Source organism: Terrapene carolina, unplaced genomic scaffold (assembly GCF_002925995.2).
Source record: "Terrapene carolina triunguis isolate 2854851 unplaced genomic scaffold, T_m_triunguis-2.0 Scaffold84, whole genome shotgun sequence".
Classification (NCBI taxonomy): Eukaryota; Metazoa; Chordata; order Testudines; family Emydidae; genus Terrapene; species Terrapene triunguis.
In genome coordinates, this window is record NW_020664435.1 from 38,978,336 (window position 1) to 39,003,993 (window position 25,658).

General features: G+C 42.8%; 1 protein-coding gene across 1 annotated transcript in view; it reads left to right on the plus strand.

The window, feature by feature from the left end:
• Positions 1–25,658, plus strand: part of PLXDC2 (plexin domain containing 2) — a 254,133-nt gene that overhangs the window by 194,677 nt on the left and 33,798 nt on the right. The window contains exons 9-11 of the mRNA XM_029911008.1: positions 6,922–6,982; positions 10,684–10,837; positions 12,501–12,539. Of these exons, the coding sequence (XP_029766868.1) occupies positions 6,922–6,982; positions 10,684–10,837; positions 12,501–12,539 (254 nt within the window). The remainder of the gene's footprint in view (positions 1–6,921; positions 6,983–10,683; positions 10,838–12,500; positions 12,540–25,658) is intronic.

The following is a 25,658-nucleotide window of genomic DNA, read 5'->3' on the forward strand; positions in this document are numbered from 1 at the left end:
GCCGGGGGCGCAGGGTCTGGGGGCTGCCCGGCAAACCGTGAAGCCGGTAGCGCTCCGGCAGCCCTTTCCCCGTGGCTGGGAGTGGGAGGGAGGAGGGGGCGGAATTAGGGCAGGAAAGGGGCGGAGTTGGGGCGGGCTGGGGTGGGGAAATGGGCGGGGCCAGGGCCCGTGGAGGGTCCTCTTTTTTTATTTAATAGATATGGTAACCCTACTATTAAGTTTGTGACAGGGACTAACTCTGACAATGTGTATGCACAGGGTGTAGCACAGCCGGGCCCCGTATCAGTTTAGGCCACTTAGCAGAGTTGTGATGCAAACAATAATAAATCAAGTGACAAGTAACAGTAGACTAGGAATTTTAATCATTGTGGGGGATGCTTTGGAGACTATTTTATGGGACAGAATATTGTCTGGAATGCACAGATTGGTTACGGGCAGCCAGCCTGGATTCCTATTCGAGAGGCCCCACTTAGCTGATCAGCAGCAGTTCTGTGGGGGGCTGGCTTGGTGAAAGAATTGGGGAGTCAGGCTGCAGGGAGCCTGAGTGACTGTGAACACTGACCTCCCTTGCTGTCTCCTTGCAGAGCTGCTCCGCATGTCTGCCTCTGCTCCCAAAGCAGCAGCCCTTTGATCTGCAGCTGGGAAGAAGCCTGCTCTGCTTCTAGCCCTATCCTAGTGAATGGACTTCAGTGCATCCCTTTCCCTGCTTCCAGGGCACTGAGGGACAGACAAAGAGCATGTTCCTTCCCAATGGCCTGCCAAAGGCGCAGTTGGGAGGTTATTAAAGATGGGTCGTATTAAACATTCAGAGCTGGCTACTGCTTGCCATCCAGCCTTCTCCCCAGCAGCCACACTTGCCTGTATTGCTCCCCAAACCAAGTCAGACCCCCCTGACCAGTTACCCGAGCCAGGTGAGAGAACCCCAGCACAGCTCATTCTCCTGCCCTCCATGCTGCCATGTGCCATGGAGAAGAGAGGGTGCATGTGCTGCTCTTTTGCTGCTGCTCTTAGTGCTGCTGCTCTTGGAAGCAGCAGTCTGTTATTTTCCAGCAGCCTCTGCTACCCTTGTGCACACGTTTCAGAACTTGCCTCTTGCTAATGATACAGGAAGCTCCCTGCATAGGAAAGGGGAAGTGGTCAGATGTACCAAAAGGAGCTAAGTTACTACTTAAAAAATAAATAAACCAAGAAACTCAATCACGGTGAACCTCATTATTCTATTTAAAAATAAAAAGACAAATGGATGGGCCCAGTTGCACTCTAAAGGAAGTCAGAGTCAAACTTTATTTAGAAAGCTATTATAGAAAGCTTATCACTTATTTATTTATCCACTGGGAGTGCTCTGCTGATTGGTGGTGGGGGAAAGTAAATGCAGTGCCTGAGGAGGTAGTCATCCTGGGAGATCTCACTCTGAAATGAAAGGGGCTATGTGGAAAAGAGATAAAAGGATTCAGACTGGTAAGCCAAGGTGATTGTAAGAAAGTAATTGTCATGCTGCGGTTAAGAAGCCAGAACTATGTAGGTGGTCCTAATAGTGATATTAGGATTCAGGACCTGATTCCCCACTGCCTGGCACCATGGGGAAGTCATTTACACCTGGGCAAAGTGGGTGTGAAACACTACCAGATGAGAATTCACTGCTAACTTACACTGGTGATAGCGGTACACCCCCTTTGCACAGGGATCAGTTACTACACTAAGTGAAAGGCAGTGGAGAGTCAGGCCCTCTAAGTCCAGTGTAGTGCAGCTACTTTCAAAGAACATGTTTACTTTTTTTGTTTTCTGCAGATTATTTGTATTGTAGATTCTAGAAGCATATTTCCAAAGTCTCATAAATTCCTCTCTGGATCTCTCTTGCCCTCATCCCTTTTTTGTAGTTATGTAAGGCAGTGCCTCAGTTAACAATTCTTTATGTTCTTTTCAACAGGTTTCTTCTTTCTTGATAATAATTTATTGTGCAACTTTGTCTTTCTAACTGACATTTAACCACATAAGAACTACTCTGCCATTCTTCTTTGATCCAAATTCAGTCTGCTCTCATCTTAGCTAGTTTATTACCTTCACTGCAAAGATAATCTACCTCTTTTAGCCCAGTTTTATTCCTAGGCTCTTCCAACCATAATAATTCCCCGTGGGACTCCTTGCTTCCTGCTGTCTATTCACATGTTGCTGCAAACTAACAAATATTGGGTAATTACACTCACCAGTCTTCGACCTTTTCTGATGTAAACTAACAGCTCTTTATTTCTCCAGTTACATTGGAAATGTTCCCATTTTTACACAATATTGCAGGAGTACTTCACAGAACGTATTGCTAAGGGTTTTTTGGGAGGGGTGGTTGGGGGGATTCCCATCAGACATTCTGACTTGTACAACTGTGGGGCCATCATCAGTCTGCTGCTGATCTGCTGAGACTTCTGCCCCAAATCTGTGGGATTCTTCTTATCACTAACTTTACATCATAAATCTTGAGATGTTTCTAAAGATTTACTTGCAAATGAAAGTATGTATTCAACATTGCAGACATGGCTATGACTCATCAATAATTATTTATGCTTCATTAGTCATCATTTAATTTTTGCATAAATACTAAAATTATACAGTCTCCTTTAAATGGTTTAGGTTTGTTTTAGCTGCTCAGTAGCAGGGCATATAGCAGGCATGTAGGAGCAAATTTGCGCTCAAACTTCCCCTTCCCAGCATTACAAGGGCATCCTACTATAGAGAGATTTGTGGAGACTCCAGGAATAGGACCTAGTTAAGCAAGGGGTTTAGGCATGTAATTAAGGAAGGGGTTAGGCATGAGACCACTCACATGCTTAAAGTGAGGCATGGGCTTAAGTACTTTGTACAAAATCTGGGCCATAGGGCACAACCCGTTTTACATCACAGTAATTTACAGTGACACCTTAAATGAATTCCATACACATTTATCCAGCTCTGGAGTTGAGATAAGGCAAGTGGGAAACAACAAGAGCAGGAAAATCAATTTCTTTCCACCCTAAGCTGCATGAGAAGAAAATGATATTGGGAGAATGGGAGGACCAAGACAAGGCCTGTCCTGGGGTGAAATGGAGGAAAAGTCAGAGTGAGCATAAAGATAACATTTATATATATATTATCCCTTTCAGTGCTTGTTTCTTACAAACATCAGATGGTGAGGGTGTGGTCTCCAAGAGCAAGTTACTGCATTAAGATAAATCAGTTCAAGTGCAATTTATTAGGGGTTTGCCCCAATGTAACTAGATAGATTGTTAGCTTTAGCAGTATAAGGATTCTCTTGTAGAACATGTCACAGGTGCAACGGTTACTGCCACCAAGCCTGCCAGTATTTTCCCTGACACTTCCTTTCTCTCTCAATCTACTCTGAGACTGCATTTAAAATTACACTAATCCATTCAATAATTTAAAACAGTACAGTTGCATTTTCCCTGAACAATAGTGTGCTGTTTGTTTTCAGCCTGCCCACTCTTCTAATTAATCTCCCGGTTACACTTTTATTCAGAGGAATAGGTAAATGTTTTAACTGTGCTGAGTCAATATTTGTGTACAGTGTAGTTATGAAACTGATTCAAAACCTTTGTTGCTGACTGTGTCTTTTCTATGCCCAGGATCTGGGCATTTGTTTGATGCTTCAGATATCTTGGTAGAGATATTTGGATTGCTATTAATGTGGAAGACAAGTGTCATAGAAGGGGTCGAATCTCCTGATTGTGTTTCATTCCAACTGTCAAGTACCTAGATTTTTCACTGGGAGTTTTGTCTTTTTCCTTCTCAGTTACTTTCCCCAGTGTATTTATCCTGCACAGAGCATATTGTGCTAAATCTTCTATATTGGGTTACTCTGGGAGCTGACTTTTTTTCCAGCACTGGGCCTCTATAGCAGAAAAAAAGGATAGAGGTTTGGCTACTAGAGTAAATGGAAACTCCTCCTCATCTATCTGCTCTCTACCAAACAGAGGTAAACAGCCTCTAGTAAATCTGATGATGTTGCAGCTCCTTTCTGTCTCTCATAAGTCACAGTGGAAGGATTCATACTTCATTTTTGTGGCATAATGTCAAGTGTGTCAGCCATGCCAAACCATCACCATCACATATGTAAACACTTGAACTTTCCCTCTGCTTCCTAAAATTGCACATCTGTGTTCCATGTAAATAAATAAGGAAGCCTGGGATTCCCTGTTTCTCAAATAGCGTCCTTGTTCTCATTTCCTAGAACATGCTATGTTAATTGCTTTGCTAGGAGCAGATCTGGGTCATCACTTGAAAATGAAGTTGTTATAAAATGGCCGTGTTGACAGATGGCACAAATGGCATAGCTAATCAAATCTACTCCAGTGTTTTCATGGCAGTAGGGAATTATTGCCATGCCAGTAAATGAAAGTCTTATAAATGCCTAATGTAGAGCAGGCGGTGTGCTGTTGTAATGACAGGTTCCAGAATCCTAACTCAGAGATGCAACAGTGATTATATCCTCTAAGACTGGCATTTCCTTGACATGTGTCTCAGAAATATTTTGCAGACAATTTGTTTGGAGCCAAAACTATCTAATTACTGATAAAGCTGCTTTCCCATAATATTGTTTGGGATCACCAGTGTGTCAGCAGAAAGTGCTAAATAAGCAGTGTCTAGCCTTTCAAATTCTTTAGGGGGCAGTAATCTCAGGAATGTTTGTTTTACATGTTTTCGATAGGAGCTGTTGCAAATCCTTTCATAGAGCATGGCTGTATTGTTAATTATGACAAATTATATTGCCTACTGCAATATTTCAATGGTTTGCCAAAAAGAAACTTCAAAACAGTAAATGAGTAAGTCTGGGATAAGTTTTATTCATTCAACCTAATGAATTTTAAATTTGGCACCATCTCGATCCAAGATATAATACAAGATGGTCCTAGATCAGGGGTAGGCAACCTATGGCACGCATGCCGAAGCTGATTTTCAGTGGCACTCACACTGCCCGGGTCCTGGCCACCAGTCCAGGGGGCTCTGCATTTTAATTTAATTTTAAATGAAGCTTTTTAAACATTTTAAAAACCTTATTTACTTTACATACAATAGTTTAGTTATATATTATAGACTTATAGAAAGAGACCTTCTAAAAACGTTAAAATGTATTACTGGCACGCAAAACCTTAAATTAGAGTGAATAAATGAAGACTCGGCACAGCACTTCTGAAAGGTTGCCGACCCCTGTCCTAGATACTGCTGGACTCCAGTAAGTGTGGGTGTATAATCTGGCAGTAATTATCTGTGTATAATAATATACTGTGGGGTTGGGTATTTAAGTTTCTAAACATTGGGCCTAATTTTCAGAAGTGCTGAGCCCCCAGCTCTGACTGAAATAAAAAAAAACCTGCAGGTGCTTAGCCCCTCTGAAAATCAGGCTCTTCTTAGAGTTGGGCAAATATGGTATTGGCAAAGCCATTCAAACATCATTGAAAATTAGGGACTGAATGAGCCTTTTGAGTGTCACATGCAGGTAAGAACCTGGCTTTCACCAGTTCCATTCTGCTCAGGCAAGTCACCCCTCATCTCCCAGTGAGAGAGGAGAACCCTGAGATTGGGAGAAGAGGACACCATCCCTCACCCAGCTTGACACTCCTTCCTTGGCCCCCAAGTGAAGGCAAGGATAAACACACCCCACTGTGGCCTCTGTCAGAGTGGGGTGTGTGTGGAAACTCATAGCCACCAAAATTCCATGTTACCACCAAATTTGGGAAACCACAAACTTTTTTAGAAAAGGGTTCGAGTGGCCTCCATAGTCTTTTGACCATCCCTAAATGTTTCATGGTTTTAAAAAGATGTCTAGGCACCTTTTAATTATGAAGGGCCAAATAATACCATCCAAATATAGCTAATTGGAGCTGTGGGGGAGATTCCTTATGCTTGGTAATGTGAAGAAAAAGAACTCAAAACAACATAGGTGCCAAAAGTGTTTCACCTGTTGCAGTCTTGTACTTGAAAAAGCCCCCTTTTGTTTTGTTCCTTTTACTGACCTTTGTGTCCCATTGTACTCGAACCATGTTGTGCCCATTTATGCTATGGTACATTATCCCTGGCATGACATAATGCAACATAGTGCCATGCAAAGCCATTTGCTAAACAAATGTGGGCAAAATTTTCAAAGCAGTCTTTGGAAGTCTAGCCACTTGCTTGCCTTTTTAATATAACTGCATCTCTATAGCTCCTTCCGTTGAGGGATCTCAAAGTGCTTTACAACCATTAATGAACACTCCTGTGAGGTGGGGAGGTTTATGGGACTCATTAACTTAAAACATTACAAGTTGCTTTGAAAGTTTTCTCATTATTTACTGAAATGAGAGGATTTTTAAAACAGGTTATTAACTTCAGTTAATTTGGCAAGAAATTCGTATGTAACCTAAATTGTTTCAGCTAGTAAGGAGATTGAAGCAGCTCTACAGTATTTGCAGACTGCCACTGGGAGTGTTCAGTTGGCTTGTTATATAATCCTGGCATGTTGATTGTACAGCAGTGAGTGTCTTGATGTCTCAGATCACCTAGCCTGATAAAAGGAGAGCAGTAATGACTGATACATTATATCCTTTCTGCTGTTGCTTTTTACAGACTAAGAAGAAGCCAGGACAGAATGAATGTAATGACTTAATTCTATATGCTTGAGATCAAACTTAAGTCTACTTGGTGCAGAGAAGCAATTAACCGTCAAAAGGGTTGGATACTCTGATATCTAAAAAATGTCTAACTAAAATAAACACCCTTAGATGAAAAGAGCTAAATGATTTAATCATATTTCAGTCAACACACTGTGCTAATCATTCAGATTATAAAATAAATCAATTAATTACAGTATCTCTGTCTCTCTCCCCCCCCCCCAACCCCACCTTCCCTACCTCTTTCTATTTCCATCTGGACTGCGTTTATCTCTTTCATCATTTAAAGATGCTCGAGTGGATTTGATCGCCACCGGCAAGATTGGGTAGACAGTGGCTGCCCTGAAGAGGTAAGAATGTGCTTTACAACCTTGATATGACCACCAAAGGAAATTTGCATAGTTATTATTAGGGCCCTACCAAATTCATGGTCCATTTTGGTCAATTTTATGATCATAGGATTTTAAAAATCATAAATTTCATGATTTCAGCTATTTAAATCTAAAATTTCACAGTGTTGTAACTGACCGAAAAAGGAGTTGTAGGGGGGGTTGCAAGGTTATTTTAGGGGGGTTACGATACTGCTACCCTTCTGCACTGCTGCTGGTGGCAGTTCTGCCTTCAGAGCTGGGCAGCTGGAGAATGGCGGTTACTGGCCAGGAGCCCAGCTCTGAAGGCAGAATCACTGCCAGCAGCAGCCATGCAGAAGTAAGGATGGCACAGTATGGTATTGCCACCCTTACTTCTGCGCTTCTGACTGCAGAGCTGGGCCCTCGGTCAGCAGCCGCCACTCTCTGGCCACCCAGCTCTGAAGACTGCAGCGCAGAAGTAAAGGGTGGCATGGTATGGTATTGCCACCCTTACTTCTGCGCTGCTGCTGGCAGGGCACTGCCTTCAGAGCTGGGTGCCCAGCCAACAGCTGCCACTCTCCAGCTGTCTAGCTCTGAAGGCAGTACAGAAGTAAGGGTGGCAATACCGCAACCTCCGTAAAATAACTTTGTGACCCCCACTGAAACTCCCTTTTGGTCAGGACTCCCAATTTGAGAAACACTGGTCTCCCCCATGAAATCTGTATAGTAGAGGGTAAAAGCCCCCAAAAGACCAGATTTCATAGGGGAAGATCAGATTTCACAGTCCATGATGTATTTTTCATGGCCGTGAATTTGGTAGGGTCCTAGTTATTATGCCTCTGATTACATTCTGCAGATTATTAAGCAGCATTTTTTAAGGCCAAGTGCATGCTACAATTATCCATATACATTACTTAAAAATTGAGTAGGTTGTATTAAAGAAACACTAGGCTGAGCAATGTCATTATTATTTGAAGGTATAAAATGGGCATAATATGATTTTTTTATTTCCATGGAAATATGGTAAACCCAAAATTAATGCAACGAAAAGGCTAATGCTAAACTTGTGACCCTGGTTTGATTGTTGTAGCACTAAGATTCTCATCAGAATGATGGCAGAGGCTGAGCTGTAGTTGCCAACTGCCCTTGAACCTTCCTTGCCTTTGCTCCTCCCCATTTTAGTTGTATGAAAATAGATCCTTGACGGACTCTACAAGAATAGCTCTAGCTAAAGATACAGCCCGAGCATTTTGGTTATGAATTCTGGCCAAGCCTTTAGCATTAAGTACAGATTTTGCTGTTACTCGTTCTTAAAGACTTGATACATTCAGTTCTCCTTTAAAAAAAGAAAACAACAATAGATATCTGACATGAGGGAGGGTGGGCGGCGATCCTGGGACTGCTGTTGACTACAGGAGATGCAGCCAGAGGGTAAGAAGGCCCAGAGCGGGTCATTTTCAAGTCACATTCATTAGTATCTTACATTATGTTGGTCCTTTCCCAGTGGCCTCATTGTACAAGTTTTTTTCATGTGAGGATTTGTGGTAATATGAACTCCTCGTTGTTTTTGCTAATTCATCTAACAGACTTTGATTCTCTCAAAGGCTGATAAAGAGCAATTACTTTCCCTTTTTCAGCACTAAGGGCCAAATTCTGTCTTCAGTTACAACAGCGCAGCCCCAGTGACAGGATACGTCAGGGTATAATTAAAGGCAAAGTATGTCCCCAAGTGTCTGTTTAGAAAAGCATGCTTGATTTTAGTCTCAATAATTGAGTCCAACGCATACACTGATATGAGCCCATTGTGGTGTGGGTATTTTTTTGTTGGAGTTTTTCCTCTTATATAGCCTTAATTGCAAAGTAATGCTGGGTGATTAGGTACAATAATTACATGCTAGCTGGTTGTTATAAAGGCTTGTAGCTTCAGCTTTGCAATTTGCAAACTGAATGTCTAGTGATGGGGTTGCCCTCAGAGTTTTAGTGCTCAGAGAGGTAACTTTTTGAGAACGTGCAATTAAGGCTACTAGTAAATCTATCAGTATGGGGCAGAACCTCACAGAATGGTCTCGGATTGAAGGATACTGATGGCCACAGGCCTCTGTTGTGGGTCACACAATGCCACCACACCCCACCAGGACCTCTGGGAGGCATTTTGTCTTAGGCATATACAATGCCTTCCTGAGCTCTGGGGAATGCTGGTGGACCCTGGCTGCTTGGGCAGATTGTGTCGGCAGCTCCTATCTGCACCCATCCAGTTCTGCTGGCTAGTGACCTCTCCCCTCTTTGCCAAGATCTGTACTAGCAATGCTAGCTCTGTGAAAGGCTTGCATTCCCAGAGCACAAGGCCTCTTTCAGTGAGCTGCGAAGGGGAGAGAGAAGAGATACTCATGCCCCCTCCCTCCTCCCTCCCTTGGGGACCTACAGAGGATGCACTCTTTCTGGCCCTATATATTTAGATATACACATAATACCTGACCTACCTATCAAAAATATTACTAACATGGGGTTGAATTTGAATGAGTTACTGTGTTTTGTGACTAGGAGAGCAACCTTATCTTTGGCATCTCCTGGGGATTTTTTTTTCTATTTAAATATATAATATTAACATAAGGACTTGGGTTGGGTTTTTGAGGTGGGGATGGAAGGTGGTGGAAGGGTTGTTTGTTTTGGGGTTAGTATTCGGGTGTTGGTTTTTTTCATTTAATTTCCTAGTTTGCTCTTAGAAAAGAAAGGGTAGAGGGAAGAAAGGACAGGAAAATAACCTTGCATGTCAAAAGTGAAACAATACACACTTGTTTTTGAAGTTCACATTTCACTGAGATGAACACACTGCCAGGAAGCAAAGTTCACAACTCCCTGAACAGAATGATGTATGCCGGGTGTGGGTCGGGGGTAGTTCAAATATTTGCTGCTGTTTGGCTGGAAATATTTTTCTGCAAAACTGTATTACAGATGCACTGCAATGCAAAGCAAAACAAAACAAAAAAGGTTTTAATCTTTACTCCTACTGAATATATAAATGTGACCTCGAGTTAAAAATGTATACATGTGTATGTCTGTGTATACATATGTACATACTCACATATGTGATTTATTATATAAAAATAAAAAGCAAAGCTAACTATTTATATGTGAAGCTATTTTATATATATAATTATTATTGTCTTTGGTAATTTCCAAGGAAAATGTAATTAATTAAAAATTACAATTAACTATACCTTATTTTTTGTGCTATACCATATTTTCAGTATTTTTATTTTACCCAGTCATGTATTTTGCTATGACATGTTTTATGGCACCCAGAAAAAAAGATCGATTGAGGTGTGCATTTCAACTACAATAGCAAAAAAAGAACAACCCTCTCCCCAAAAGTAACTTCCTAGTGATGAATTTAGATGTTAAAACTTTGTGGCAGTAATAATATGCATTCGGTATTCAGAGCCTTCACAGCTTTGTCATCAACAGTTTAGGCATTGTAAATTTTCCAGTTCAATGGAATACCTGTCATTCTACAGAACCTTGTGCAAAGTATTTCACTTTAAAAATAAATACATAAACTCTCCAAATATTCCTTGATTTAGTTTCCATTTTCATTCTTTCTGGCTTGGCAGTTTGTCCATATTCAGACTTTTAGTTCAGTGACAAATGGTCTCCACTGAAAACTAATTTTCTTCTGGCTTGTTTTTGGTGTTTCTCAATAGTCGAAAGATAAGGTCTGTGAGAAGAATGTGGACACAACTGAGAAGCCCCCTCATACCACCACTTCCCTCCAGCCAACTACCACGAGGTTCAGAGTTTTAACCACCACCAAAGGAGCCACTACATCCCACCTGCCAACCAGCCTGCCCACAGAAGGTGGCTTACCATGGAATGCTTTAGTCCATAATGAAAAGTTGTCTTATTTACAATGTTAAGGAGCAAACAAATCTTTTTATTGTTTAAGTTTGCGGGGGGAGGAGGCAGGAGTATTGTTTGGTTTGTTTGTTTTTGGTTTTTGGAGGGAGAAAACTTAGCATGGAGCAAATATCTGAAGGGCTTTGTATGTTTCCAAAACAAGAAGCTTGGATAGTGATGAAAACCAAAGCCCTAATTTTTCTTCTTAGACAAATGACACAAACTCTGTGTCTTCAAACAGCTCTGCCTGAGCTTCTTAATTCTAACTGCTACATCCTGGCTGCCACTACTGCTATCTTGGCCAATTCTCTGCTCCCACTATGTTCAGTTGGAGTTATTTGTATTACAGTAACACCTAGAGGTCCCAGCAAGGTTGGAGGCTTCATTGTGCGACGCGGTGTACAGACATATGGTAAAAGACAGTCAACATTTCAAAGAATTTACAGTTATGAAGCTTAGGAGGTTATTGGTGCTCATCGGAAAAATCAGTCCATATGGGCCCGAAGCAAAGCCCATTGACGTCAATGGAGAGACTCTCATTATTGACTTCAGTGAGCTTTGGGGCGGGTCCTGAGGGTCCAATGTTGGCCATCCGAAAACAGAGACACTCAAAATTAAAGATTTCTTTCGAAATTTGGCACTAACCTTTTGCGCCAGTACTGACTGCAGTATTCTTTTCCAGAAAGACCCTTTTCTTTAGGGTCCCAAAGCAAAGTAACAGGATTGAGAGATAATGTGGGAACTCACATTTGTAGCTGTTCCTCTGACTTCAGAGCTTAAACCTTGCCATCCTGCAGATAAGATAGTCTAGCCTCCTGCATCTGGTAGAAGTTCAGCTGGATAGAAAAGCTACCTACAATGAATCAAGTAGCAACTATAAAGTATAATGGCAGCTCTTCTTCTAGCAGAATTGCCTGTTAATATAATGGAAGCTGTACAGTGTGGCCAGAATTTTTTAATAGATTCTGGCAGGAACATTTCTAGCTTCTAAGATATTCAAGCATTAAGCCTAAAACTGAAGACGTTACAAGGTGGGAGTCTATTGATGAAAAGGACTAGTTTTCATTGCAGCAAAGCAGCAAGAAAAGTTTAGAAGCTGTCACTACAGGATTTGTAGCTTTATTCCTGAATGCTCATTTGCTAATAATGCCCCAGATATTTGGCTCATCCAATGTACAAGTAATAAGAGAAATCTGGAAATATATAGAGACTTTGAAACTGGTATATTATATTATTATTTCTTATGGGAACAGTTAATAATTGTTTTATTTTACTGTCAAATGCTACCTGAGTCCTGAATATGTCATGTGACCTACAGAGTCAGTCATACAAATAATCATACTTATATTACATATACATGACAAAGGTAAAGGTGCTTTTAAAAGCTATGGGCCAGAGGCTCATACCTTTATTCATTTTGAATTCTACCTTACTCCACTGTCTTAGTACTATTAGACGAGTAAGGTACTACTCAGTGTGAAGAAGAGGATCAAGCCCTATATGAGTAGAACACCAAATTCTATTCTGATGGTTAAATCTGTTGGACATTAGAATATCATTAAAGAGATCTATGACCTAATTAAACTAGGTTTCCTGTATTAGTAATGGTGAATTTCTTTTTTAGATGATACCAAGATAGCACTGCACCTAAAAGATAATGGAGGTAAGAGGTAATTTTTGTGTGTGTGTAAACAATGTCAATAGGTTACATAACTACAGCCTGCTCAGCTTAATTAATCTAAATCAGAGTGTAGAAATGTCTTATACCAGGCCCCCAAGGGACTTAAATTATCCACATCTCTATGGCAGAGTACCATGGCAAAAAGGCTAAGCAACTGCTTAGTAAATCAAATGTTTACAACAGTCTTTATAACTCATTAGTGTAACAGTAAAATAACTTTAGCATTCAAAAAGTTGATCTATTAAAGGCAAAAATCTAGGGGAGAAGATGATTTGGGGAGTGGGGCTGGTGAAAGTTTTTTAATAACAGTATTCATATATGTGTTCCGTTGTGATACATTCTTTATAAGGTACTATAAGCTACAGTATTTGTTTTTATCACAGTTTACAGTTGTTATCCGCATGTATTCTCCGATTAGGAATATAATATTATGGCCCCTTTCCAATGGAGCTCTTCAAGAGACCACCCCCCACAGTCCTCTTGGCAGTATCAGCATCTCAGTTCATGCTCCCTTTGGAATTGTTGAGAGTTTTGCCATTGACTTCAAGAGAAGTAGGATTGAGTTACTAAACCAGGGGTGGGCAAACTTTTTGGCCCAAGGGCCACATCTGGGTATGGAAATTGTATGGTGTGCCATGAATGCTCACAAAAGTGGGGGTTGGATGCGGGAGAGGGTGAGGGCTTCAGCTGGGAGGGTGCGGGTTCTGGGGTGGGCCAGAAATGAGGAGTTCAGGGTGCGGGAGGGGGCTCCGGGTTGCGGTGCGGGGGGGGGGTAAGGGCTCTGGCTGGGGGTGAGAGCTCTGGGGTGCTCTTAGAATCATTGAATCATAGAATATCAGGGTTGGAAGGGACCTCAGGAGGTCATCTAGTCCAACCCCCTGCTCAAAGCAGGACCAATTCCCAACTAAATCATCCCAGCCAGGGCTTTGTCAAGCCTGACCTTAAAAACCTCTAAGGAAGGAGATTCCACCACCTCCCTAGGTACCCATTCCAGTGCTTCTCCACCCTCCTAGTGAAAAAGTTTTTCCTAATATCCAATCTAAACCTCCCCCACTGCAACTTGAGACCATTACTCCTTGTTCTGTCATCAGGTATCACTGAGAACAGTCTAGATCCATCCTCTTTGGAACCCCCTTTCAGGTAGTTGAAAGCAGCTGTCAAATCCCCCCTCATTCTTCTCTTCTGCAGACTAAACAATCCCAGTTCCCTCAGCCTTTCCTCATAAGTCATGTGCTCCAGCCCCCTAATCATTTTTGTTGCCCTCCGCTGGACTCTTTCCAATTTTTCCACATCCTTCTTGTAGTGTGGGTCCCAAAACTGGACGCAGTACTCCAGATGAGGCCTCACCAATGTCAAATAGAGGTGAATGATCATGTCCCTCGATCTGCTGGCAATGCCCCTACTTATACAGCCCAAAATGCCGTTAGCTTTCTTGGCAACAAGGGCACACTGTCGACTCATATCCAGCTTCTCATCCACTGTAACCCCTAGGTCCTTTTCTGCAGAACTGCTTCCTAGCCATTCGGTCCCTAGTCTGTAACAGTGAATGGGATTCTTCTGTCCTAAGTGCAGGACTCTGCACTTGTCCTTGTTGAACCTCATCAGGTTTCTTTTGACCCAATCCTCTAATTTGTCTCTTGACGGGTTCGGAGGGTGGGAGGGGGTCTGGGGTGCAGGTTCCGGGCAGCGCTTACCTCAAGTAGCTCCTGGAAGCAGCGGCACATCCCCTAATCTGGCTCCTACACGGAGGCACGGCCAGGTGGCTCTGTGTGCTGCCCCATCCGCAGGCGCCGCCCCTGCAGTTCCCATTGGCCCCATTTGCTGATGGCAGCGTATGGAGCCCCCTGGCTTCTCCTGTGCGTAGGAGCCGGAGGAGGGACATGCTGCTGCTTCCAGGAGCTGTGAGGAGCAAGCCCCTGACCCTGCTTCCAGGAGCTTGAGGGCCGGATTAAAATGTCTGAAGGGCCGGGTGCGGCACCCGGGCCATAGTTTGCCCACTCCTGCACTAAACATAGCTCATTGAAGCCAATAGAAAGATTCCTATTGACTTCAGTGAGCTTTGGATCAGACCCTCAGGGTGAATGCTGATTTGCTCTGCATGACGAAATGCACTGGACCTGCCCTGCTGTAAAGGGAAGCTTTACTGTTGATACTAGTTACCTTTTCCGGGTCTTGTATAGTTGTCTTAGGCTTGAAATAATGTGTGGTGTCCATGTTGCCCTTGACATTCTGGATTGCTTTTTTGCTGCACGGTTCACCAGTGGTTTACATGAGTGGATTTTTTATTTAGTTCCCCCCCACACCCCAAGTTAAATATCCCCTCTCTGTATCATTTTTCCAGTCGCTCGTCTGTCTGGATAACATCTTCACCTCACTATCAATAGCAACAGCACAGCTAGGAATGTATTGAACTTTGCCTCATGCAGGGCTGTTCATTTGTTGTTAATTGGCATGGGATTTGAAATATAACTGGAAACTCTGAATAAGGTAACTTACAAATTAACCATTTAACAACTTTATTAAAAGGGATACTGCTATGGTTGGTCAGCCCCACATTTGACTTGTTCTTTCCCTTGTTTGTTTTTGAAGTTGTTATACTTTGTTTTATCAAAACAAATGCTTCAATGCTCTTCTTCTTAAAGAGCATAATAGTATAAAGTTGCATCAAATCCAAACAATATATTTTTTTAAAATAAATTCCAGTTCTCTCCCACACTGGGGGAGTTACTTCAAACACCGTATTTAGCTTGCCTCCTCTTGCCTAAGATCTGAGAAGGAAATCTCTGAAATGGAAAGGAAAATGTTCAAAACCAAGAGGAAGAACTCTGATGTAGTCCCTTGGTAGAATGTGTGGTATGGCTTTCTTTAAGCCTAGGTAGGCAGTTTCAGTGCATAAAGCTGCTTGATTTCAAAAATAGAAACCAACAGCTATAGATTCACTTTTCTTGGGTTAGTTCTTGAAATAAAAAAGAAGGTGGTGATATGGCTTCAAACAGTACGGAAGCAAAGTCACTCAGCAGGATTTCTCATTCACATAGTAAACGTAGCTTTTAATCTGGGAAGTTCTTCATGAATCTTCAATTATGCATTGAGTTTTACAATAGCCCTTAGATTAGGCTCTGATAAAACCTCTGTAGCCACAGGTCTGTTCTTTGATTCACTGTGATTTGTCAGCCTTTCATAAAGAGAAGAAGATTCCAGGTCAACTAAATACAGAGTCTTTAGCCTTTCCAAACTAGATCCTGTAAAACTCAAATCAAAGTGAACCTTTTGTAATGGAAAACTAAGCTATATCTGATCAATAAGGACCTATAGCTAGATGTGTCCTTGGATGATAGCAGTCAATAGGTGATTAGGTACAACAAAAGGATTCTCTATAAATTCTGCATTTCCCCTTTGGCTGGAACTTTTGAGGCCAAATTTTATCAAGCAGTAACTAAATTAAAATTTTAAAGCAGACTGCAGTTGTAGGTCAAACTTCCTTGACCTTTTAGTTATATGAGAAAATCACTTGTAATTTAGTGCTATACCCATTCACATATAACCTTGTGTGACACCTTTTACCATAAATTCCAATTTAGCTTTTATCTATTTCTTCTGCATTTGTTCTTCCATCACTGCACGGCTAAGGATTTTTTACAGTCGGCTAGCTTAACATCACACTTGTTAACTCTTAATTCTATTAAAAGTTTTCAAACTTGAAAAACCTGGTTTAAAAGCTTAGAAAAATTAAAACGTTCTTGTATAATAGCATTGCTATTTTATATTTTATGTTATAAAAGCCCTTCAATCCATTGTTGTTGTTATTTTCCTTTAACTTCATGTGTATCAAAGCTAACATATTTCAAAAGCAGCTACCTAATTTTTCATAAAAGAAGCAGGCAGCTGGCAGTAATAATACAGTAATAGCCCTTTCATGTTGAGAATTCTTGGGTGGATGATTTAGAATCACTCATTCAGGGAAGCTAAAAAATGGAATTTAAATAGTTTGGTTCATGTAGGATGAACTAAGCTTTTCTAGTTTAAAATTATTTATGATTGAGTGAGCCCCTTTTTCATTGAACTAGTTCAAACTGAATTTAGATGAGAACAACAGATAATTGTCCCAGAGTTCTATATATTTGTTTTTTAGATAGTTCATTACCATGATGTGCTAGCTGTAGATTCTTCACTTGTCTTGCGTTTGAGCACTGAGAAAGACAGGAGTTACGTGTAAGGCAATGGCCATGAGAGCAACTGTTGCCATTTTACGTTAGTCAGAATATCTCCTTAAAGAATAAACTTCCATTTGAGAAATGCAAAGCTTCGCAAATTCATCCTGTCTGATGTGCTACTGTGAAATTCGCCCTTGAGCAGAAGACCAACAAAAGACCTGTATTAGCATGTCTGTACTGCAAAGAAAAACCCTTCCTGCCAAGTCTCAGAGCCCAAGTCAATTTGCAGGGATCAGGCGGAGGGGCTAAAAATAGCAGTGTAGACATTCCTGCTTGGGCAAGAGCCCAGGATCTGAGACCATCACCCCTTGCCGGGTTTCAGAACCCAGGCTCCAGCCTAAGCAGGAATGTCTACACTGTTATAAATAAGCCGAGCCCCATAAGCCGAAGTCATTTGACCCAGGCTCTGAGATTCAGCGCCACAGGTTTTTCTTTGCATTTCGTAGACACACCCCATGCCACTTATGTCCTTCTTAAGCTCTCAAAACAGGGCTTTAGCTGGACGTGAGTGTGGTATAAGACATCTGCTGGCCTTTTGTATAGGGTGAAATACAGTGTGTGTAGTATGCAGATGGCCATCAAAAAAAATCAAGTTTTGCAGTCTTGGGGGAAAAGACTGTTGCATATATTTGGTACAATACAGTGTTTATTAAAAAGCAAGATAAGACTGGACTTTTGTAATGGAGCCTAAGGGTTTTAGAGAAACAAGGTGAGTGAGGTAATATCTTTTATTGGAACAACTTCTGTTGGCGAAAGAGACAAGCTTTCAAGCTTACACCAAGCTCTTCTGCAGGACTGGGAAATGTACTCGAGGTGTCATAGCTAAATACAAGGTGGAACAGATTGTTTAGCATAAGTAGTTAACATATATTTCCAGCTCCCATTGGAATTTGGGCACCTAACTCCCTTTGAAAATCCCAGTCTAAATTTATGCAAAAATAATAATAAACATTTGGATAGGGCCCAAACCTTCACTTCTTGTGCACTCTAAACTCCAATTTAAATCTATTATTATGTTTATTACATTGACACCTGCTAATCATTATTTTAAAAGAATTTTCTTTTAACATACTAAGTTTATGCATGATTCAAAAAAGATGCTAAGAATTGCTCAGGTAGTGATAGCATGGTGCATATAATCAAGAGCTATATTACTACTATTTCAGGGAGTCGGAGGTGGAGCCTGCACAGGCTAAGATCCACAGGTCATGGCTTTGTTGTTATTCCCTCAGATCGTGGCTTGCCCAAAAGAAATAGTACCCTTGCCCTCTGGCTAATCAGCTCTGATGCCAACTAAACCTGTTGGCCAAGGAGTCAAGAAGCCATGGTTCAGTCTTCCTCTTCCAAGTCTTTTCCTGTGAGAAGGGGAGGGTATGAGCTCTAGTCTGTACTTTGGCAAAACTCCAAATGGGATTTGGCTCTACAATTTAGTCCATTTTTATAAGTCTAACCCTGTGTTTCTCAGCTGTTTAAAAACATTTGAGTTCTGACATAATTGCAGAGTTTATGCAGTTCATGGTAGCCAAGAATTTCCCTAGTGGAAACTTGACAGAGTATCCAACCGTTCTTTATTTTATTGATGCTGTACTGTGTATTGTGTTTGTTTAAAAACAGTCTTATCAATAAGCAGCTTTATGATTGTGTCATTAGTGATGGAAACAGCAATCATAAAAAATAGAGATGCTACCAGAGCTCAAAGATAAGAGTAAGAGGGGTGTGGAGGGTGGGAATGTATTAATAGGATAAAGACAGGAAGGTGGGACTTTGTGAAAAGCAATTAGCCATCCAGATTATCAAATAAACCAGAAAGAAAATTGTCTTGTGCACATAATTTAGTTGTTTGTTAACAAATCAAAAATAACTTGTCATTTTTTATGTGAAACCAAGTATCTAGCTAGATTTGCATATTTACTTAATCTAACAAATTCCCTGTGTTGCTGGATATCTCCACTTTGCTATCTCAGCAGCATCAGCCCAACAAATTGTCAAGCCATTTCTCCTCTAGCACTTCCAAGCAATGAATTTGTTCACATAATCAAACTCTCTAGACTAGTTAAAGTTGGAATAGGGTCTTGAATACATCCCAGAGCACTCCTGTTTTCTTCAGTTTTATATGAAACATAGTCAGAGTTGGACTATAAACTCCAAATGTTTTGCTAACTGCAGTTCATTGGCTTGTACAATGTCAGTCTATGTGCCTGGAAGAGGAAGCCACTGTTTCCTGAGAAAGGGTAATGGGAATTCTACAGTAGCATGTGGCTGTGAGCAACGTTAACTTGACGTGCCCAGTCTGTATTAAAATAAAAAACAATTAAAATTCTTCCTTCCCAAAACAGCCTATGAACCAAAGGTATTAAAAGGGAAATATATAGTCTATTAAAGAAAATACCTCTGGCTGCTGTTAGATCTAGGTATCTACTAGATAAGAGGATGGCAGCATCCATCTTAGCAAACAGTGGGGATTGAACCAAGACCTCCAAAGCTGAGAGTCTTTACAGCTTGAGCTAAGGAGCCAGCCTGCATAGTTGGGGTCTATAACAGACTCACAATCTCTGTGTATCAGACCCAGAGGGGAACATGTTATATGTACTGGGTATGTTTACATTGCAGCCAGAAGAGAGCTTGGACCCAAGGGGCAGGGTTGACCTCATGTGGCTAGCCTGAGCCTCCACTGGCACTACAATGTCCACGCCGCTATTTTTAATATACTAGTGAGACCCCCACTATCACTAATCCCAGACAGAGCGTAGACATACCCACTGATTGGTGGGTTATGCTGGCAATTACTAAACCAAGTACAAACAATGAGTACCAGCCATTGGATGAGTTGTGAGCAACTCAGAGTGGGACCATCCTACCAGGAGTTCCTGGAAGCATTGTGCCTCAAATAAACAGTGGTCACATGAAGCCCCAGAGGCTATCAATACTTGTTGGGAATCATTCCCTCAACCAGCCCTTTCGTCATGTTAACAATTGGGCATGAGTGATGGGTACCTCTAACCTATGCTCAGTTTTAAAAGTGCTTCTCCGTATTCTACCAATCATTCATTCCTGGCAATATGTTCACGGGTGGGATAAGCTAGAACCCCCACATGCACCAGTACTGCAGAGGACTCAGACCCTAAGAAGCTGACACAGCTAAATGATATGTCCATAAAGATAACTTCAAATCCTGGCAAAGACAACCACTCACAGCCTTCTGACATGCACAGTGCTCAAGGAAAAGTGAAACAAACATTCACGATCCCCATCTGCAGCATTAGAAAAATTCCTCCTTAACCCTTAAAGACAAGCACTGGTATAGCACAAAGCATGGCAGATACATGGCAAGAGGGTGCTGCCTAGGGACTCTTAATGCAGTCCAAGCACAGCTAATGCTTACAAGATGGGGGCAGGAGGATCTTGATATTTTTAGCCGTAATGTTTTGTAAAATCAGTCTATTCTTCTGGACCAACTCTGTTTTCTGAGACATGGGGCTTGACAGCTGTTCCTTTTATAAAATAAATTCTCAATATTGCACTGCAATCCCTAAATGATTTTTCTTAAAAATTGTAAGTATCCTCTGCAGCGGTGACAGGAATTAATTATAGTCCTAGCAACGGATAGTGCAGCAGTAATTTTGCATGGTGCTGTGAGTTACTGAGGCCATGCTTTATTATTTTGAAATAAAAATAATGACTTGTCGAACTGCAATCCAGCACAAGATCTCTTAACGGGATTGTAATTAACTTGTCACCACTATAACATTTATGCAACAAAAACATGGTCTTGTATATTTTCAAGTGTTGTTCAATTTTTTTATGGTTCAGTCCTTGTTAATTATAAGGTTCTTAGGCATGCAGTACTGTTTGGTTCAACAAATGTGAGCTGTACACTTTAAATCCAGCCAGCTTTACCAAGGACTAGCTTAAATTCTCAGCCAGAGGAAAAAGTGCTGAACTCATCCATCCTGGGGAAACAACATCACAGATTAATAATCTTTACTTTCCGGAAGTTTAATCTAGTAAATCTGATAAATTGCTTTCACTTCAGTTTGCTTCCTGGTGCTTTGGAGAGTGCCCAAAAAAGCCTTAAACTAAAGCATGTGGATTTTCTCTAGAATTTTCACATCCCCCCATTCACTGCTCACCAGTTTTGCTGTCATCATTTTCTTATTGCAGTTATCCTCACAGTAAATATGGGAAATAAGAGGTAAATTACCCAGAGAGTCAATACATATAATTACAAAGTCTTCCCAAAAAATTGAGCCATTGTTATTTTCTATGCAGAGAATGCATGTCAGACTCTGGCTTTGCCACAAAAGGCTTGTCTACACACACAGACTGTAGTGGTTTAGGATATGGTGTAATATTTAAGCAATTTAGCTAAAGTGAAACATCTGTGTATGTAGACACACTTACCTCGATTTAAGCCTGGCGTATGCTGGTTTAATTTGCCTCTGCTGCTGACATATCTATTATTGTAAGCCAGATGTAAAGGGATCCACACACACAGTTGTTCTGGTTTAACTGAATCAATTTACCACCACCCCTTTAATTAAACTACTGCAACTTGTATGTGTAGGCCAGGCCAAAGTGTTTTGCTGGAGAACAGATAGGGGAGTGTAGAATTAGGCACTGTCCAGACCGAACTCTTTTCCTTTAAAATTTCCCACTATGGCTCTCACCAGTACAGCTCGGAGCCCTGTGTACACTAACGTTCTCATCCTTGCTACCATTGGTGAGCTACACAATTGTTTGTGGAAAATTTGAAGGGAAGACTAATGCAGATACTCCCTGAGTTGAAGTGCTCTAAAGCTTTATGCCTTCACAGGGAAAATATAATGAATGCCTCAGGGAGCAGTAGAGGCAGCTTTAGAAAGAAGGTAGCATGCATTGGCCCAGTGTCTGCTGCCTAACCTCAACTGGCATGCAGGGGAGACAGTGCCTTGGCCACACTTAATCCAGCTAGCCACACTCCCTTGGGGATGAAGAGCGCAGATGCTTTGCCAGGCCAAATGATACAGCACACAGTTGACTTCCTTTGAGCCAGTCAGATGGAATCAAGTTATTTCTAGTACAAGCCCCTGGAAGTTTTGGCGTGATTCTAGTGCAGAACAATGCAGTAATTTGCACCACCAGCCTATGCCAGTAGAGCGTTGGCACCCAGCAAACTAGATCAGTGGTTCTCAACCAGGGGTATGCGTACCCCTGGGACTATGCAGAGGTCTTCCTGGGGGTACATCAACTCATCTAGATGTTTGCCTAGTTTAACAACAGGCTACATAAAAAGCACTAGCAAAGTAAGTACAAACTAAAATTTCATACAGACAATGACTTGTTTATACTGCTCTATATGCTATACACTGAAATGTAAGTACAATATTTATATTCCAACTGATTTATTTTATAATTATATGGTAAAAATCAGAAAAGAAGCATTTTTTCAGTAATAATGTGGCTATAACACTTTTGTATTTTTATGTCTGATTTTGTAAGCAAATAGTTTTTAAGAGAGGTGAAACTTGGGGGTACACAAGACAAATCAGACACCTGAAAGGGGTACAGTAGTCTGGAAAGGTTAAGAGCCACTGAACTAGAGAACCATGGCACTACAGAGCCTGTTCATGTCCAGCATCCTGAACAAAGGATCCCTTTGGGCTTGCTACTTCCAAGTCTTCTTGACTCCAGTCCAGATCAGACTGAGTGAAACTAAGTGACTTGCCCATGGTTACACAGAAAATCTGTGGTAGAGCCAGAAATTGAACCCAGATCTCCTGGGTCACAGTTTGTAGTACGTGAATAAGACCATCTTTCCTCCCTTACATGCAGGGGGAAAGATAGTTTTAAGACATTACCTTAACCATAAATGCAGTGGCAGATTACTGCCACAGCCAATTTGGGGGACCCCAGGAGTGCTTTCACACCCTGCTATATGTATCTCATTGTGCTGGTAGTGCTAGTGCCATGCTGTAATGACAACATTATGCTAGAAATATAAATCTTGAAAATAGTACCCGGGTGTGATGATCACTCTGGGCTGCTAATGTGAATCCTCCATTTTTTGAATGCAGTGTTGTTGTAGCCCTGTTGGTCCCAGGATATTAGAGAGACAAGGTGGGAGAGGTAATATCTTTTACTGGAGCAACTTTTCTTGGGGAGAGATAAGCTTCGGAGCTTACGCAGAGCTCTTCTTCAGATCTGTAAGCTCGAAAGCTTGTCTCACTCACCAACAGAAGCTGGTCCAATAAAAGATATTTACATCACCTGCCTTGTGTCTCTAATGTGAATTCTGTCATTCTGGCCCTGTTGGGTGCATCCTAATATACTGAGAGCATGAATTTTGGCCACTGGAGGAGGAGTATAAATCTTAATGCTAGTAGCCTGCTGTTTAGATCTTACTCTACACTGAGCCTAGGAGTTTTAATTTTGGCATGTGTATCCTGATGCCAATCCAGGAAGGCAGTGGAGTTTGGAAATAAGGTGAACACAGGGCCAGCCTTATGGGTGGACACTGTGGCCAAGGGGTAGGTGGGGGTGCTGTGATCAAGAGGCAAGGAGCAGGGTGAGCCTGGGGTGCCATGCCATGAAAGGGAGCTCGGGGCAATGGGGAGGAGGCAGCAGGGCCCAGGGACCATGCGAGGGATTCCTCTGCCACTTTGGCCTTGGCCCCCCCACTTTTACAAGGTTCTGGCACCCTTGGGCTCCCACAGCAAACCATCTCCCTGGGCGGCTGCCACAGCTCTTACCACTGCCTGGCTCTGGCTTCCGGCCTGGCTAAGGGGCAGGGCCTCGAGGGAGAGGAGGAGCAGGGGGCAGGGTGCCATGGCGAAGGGCTTTGGGGGGCCCAAAAGTTCTTAATAGGTCTTATAGGTCCCCAATAAATCTTAATCCACTTCTGCATAAATGTATTAGCCCTTCTGCAGCCAAGCAAATAACAGTGATGCAGAAAGCTCAAAAATATAATGAATGCCAAGGGAATTACTTCAACCCAAAACAAGGACATCATACTCCATTACAGTGAAGAAAGATGGAAGTTGAGAGCATTAAGTTCCTGCAACAGCAGTAACTGCACTGTTATGGATGTTCCTCTGTAGCGTTCTTCAAACTGTAAATCTCTCTCTGCTTTCCCAAGATGTAAGATCCTAAACCATATGTTTTCTGAGATGACTGCAGATAGTTCCCCATCAGCCATGTATGGTAATGAAACAATCCTTGGGGCTGTCTTACAACTTCTTCACAACTAAGAGTTATGCACTAGGAGGAGCATTTCTGCTCTTGCACTGCCCAGTGGGGAGAGAGGGAACATGTGGGAAAGAGCCTTCGCCTGGTGATTCCCAGAAGATTCTGTTATGGGGAAGCAGCTATTTGGTGTCTCCTGAAATTCCTGGGAAAGGGGGCAATTGGACCAAATAGGGAGCAGGAAATAGTTTAGGAGAGAACACAAGAGGGGCTGTGGAAATGATGTTAGCCTAGGTGCATTAGTATTTTGAATGGATGACGTGGGTTGTAATCAGTGATGGGCTGCCAAAATCTTAACAACCGGTTCCCTACCGAGTCTTCGGTGGCACTTCGGCGGCGGGTCCTTCAGTGCCGCCGAAGACCCAGAGCGAGTGAAGGACCCGCCGCCGAAGACTCGGAGCGCCGCCCGGTGAGTACAAGCCCCACGTGGTTTTTTTACATGGTTTTTTTTTAGTCATCCCTGCCAGCGCCCCATCGAAACTGTTCGAATCAGGCCCCACACTTCCTAAAGCCAGCCCTGCACATCGGGGTTGCAAAATTGTATCAGGGGCCGGGTAGGGAAGGCTGTGCCTCCCAAAACAGCCTGCCCCCCCATCCGACCCCCACCCACGTCCTGCCCCCGACTGCCCCCCTCAGAACCCGCAACCCATCAACCCCCCTCCGCTCCTTGTCGCCTGATCACCCCCTCCCGAGACCCCCATCCTAACTGCCCCCTGGACCCCACCCCCTACCCAACTCGTCCCACTCCCTGTCCCCTGACTGCCCCGACCCCATCCACCATCACCCCGACAGACCCCCAGAACTCCCACACGTACCCAACCCCCCCATTCCCCATCCCCTGACCACACACCCCCCAGAACCTCCGCCCCCTCTAACCACTCCCTGCCCCTTATCCAACCCCTCCTCCCAGCCCCGGCCCGGCCCCCTTACCATGCTGTTCAGGGCAGCATGTATGGATGCCACGCGGCCTGCTGGAGTTCACAGCGCCACCCCCTTACCATGCCGCTCAAAGTGGCAGGAGCTGCAGAGCTGCCCAGAAGCGGTCCAAAGCGCTGGCAGTGCAGTGCGCTGAGGCTCTGCGAGGGGGGGAAGGTGGGGGAGGGGCCGGGGAAGTCTCCCCAGCTGGGAGCTCAGGCGGGCCGGATGTGGCCCGCAGGCCGGAGTTTGCCCACCCCTTTAACAACCGGTTCTAAACTGGCTTCTAAATTTAACAACCGGTTCACGCAAACCGGCTCCAGCTCACTACTGGTTGTAATGCAATGCAGGGAGAGGTACCATGCAGCCCCAATGCTTCTTTCTCTGGCTGCAATCTAGAAGGAAGCCCTGGGACATGCCAAGCAGCAGCCGCAAGCAGTTTGCATTGCTGCAGCCACGGAAGGCATGTCCTAGTACAGGGGTCCCCAACGCGGTGCCCGCGGGTGGCATGGAACCAGCCCGGGGCCTCTAAGTGCGCCCGCGTACTGGCCGGCGGATGAGAGGGGCTCAGTGTCTCAAGTTCAGATACAGAACTGAAATCTCCCAGTGTTTGAGGGTGTAACCCTGCAGCTTCCCCAAAAGCAGAAAATACGCAGCCCCTAAACTCCGCTCTCAGCATGTCCCTCTTTCCCCGAGACCTCAAGATTTGCAGATTGCGCTGTTTTGCACAAACAAGTAAGTGAATTTTATA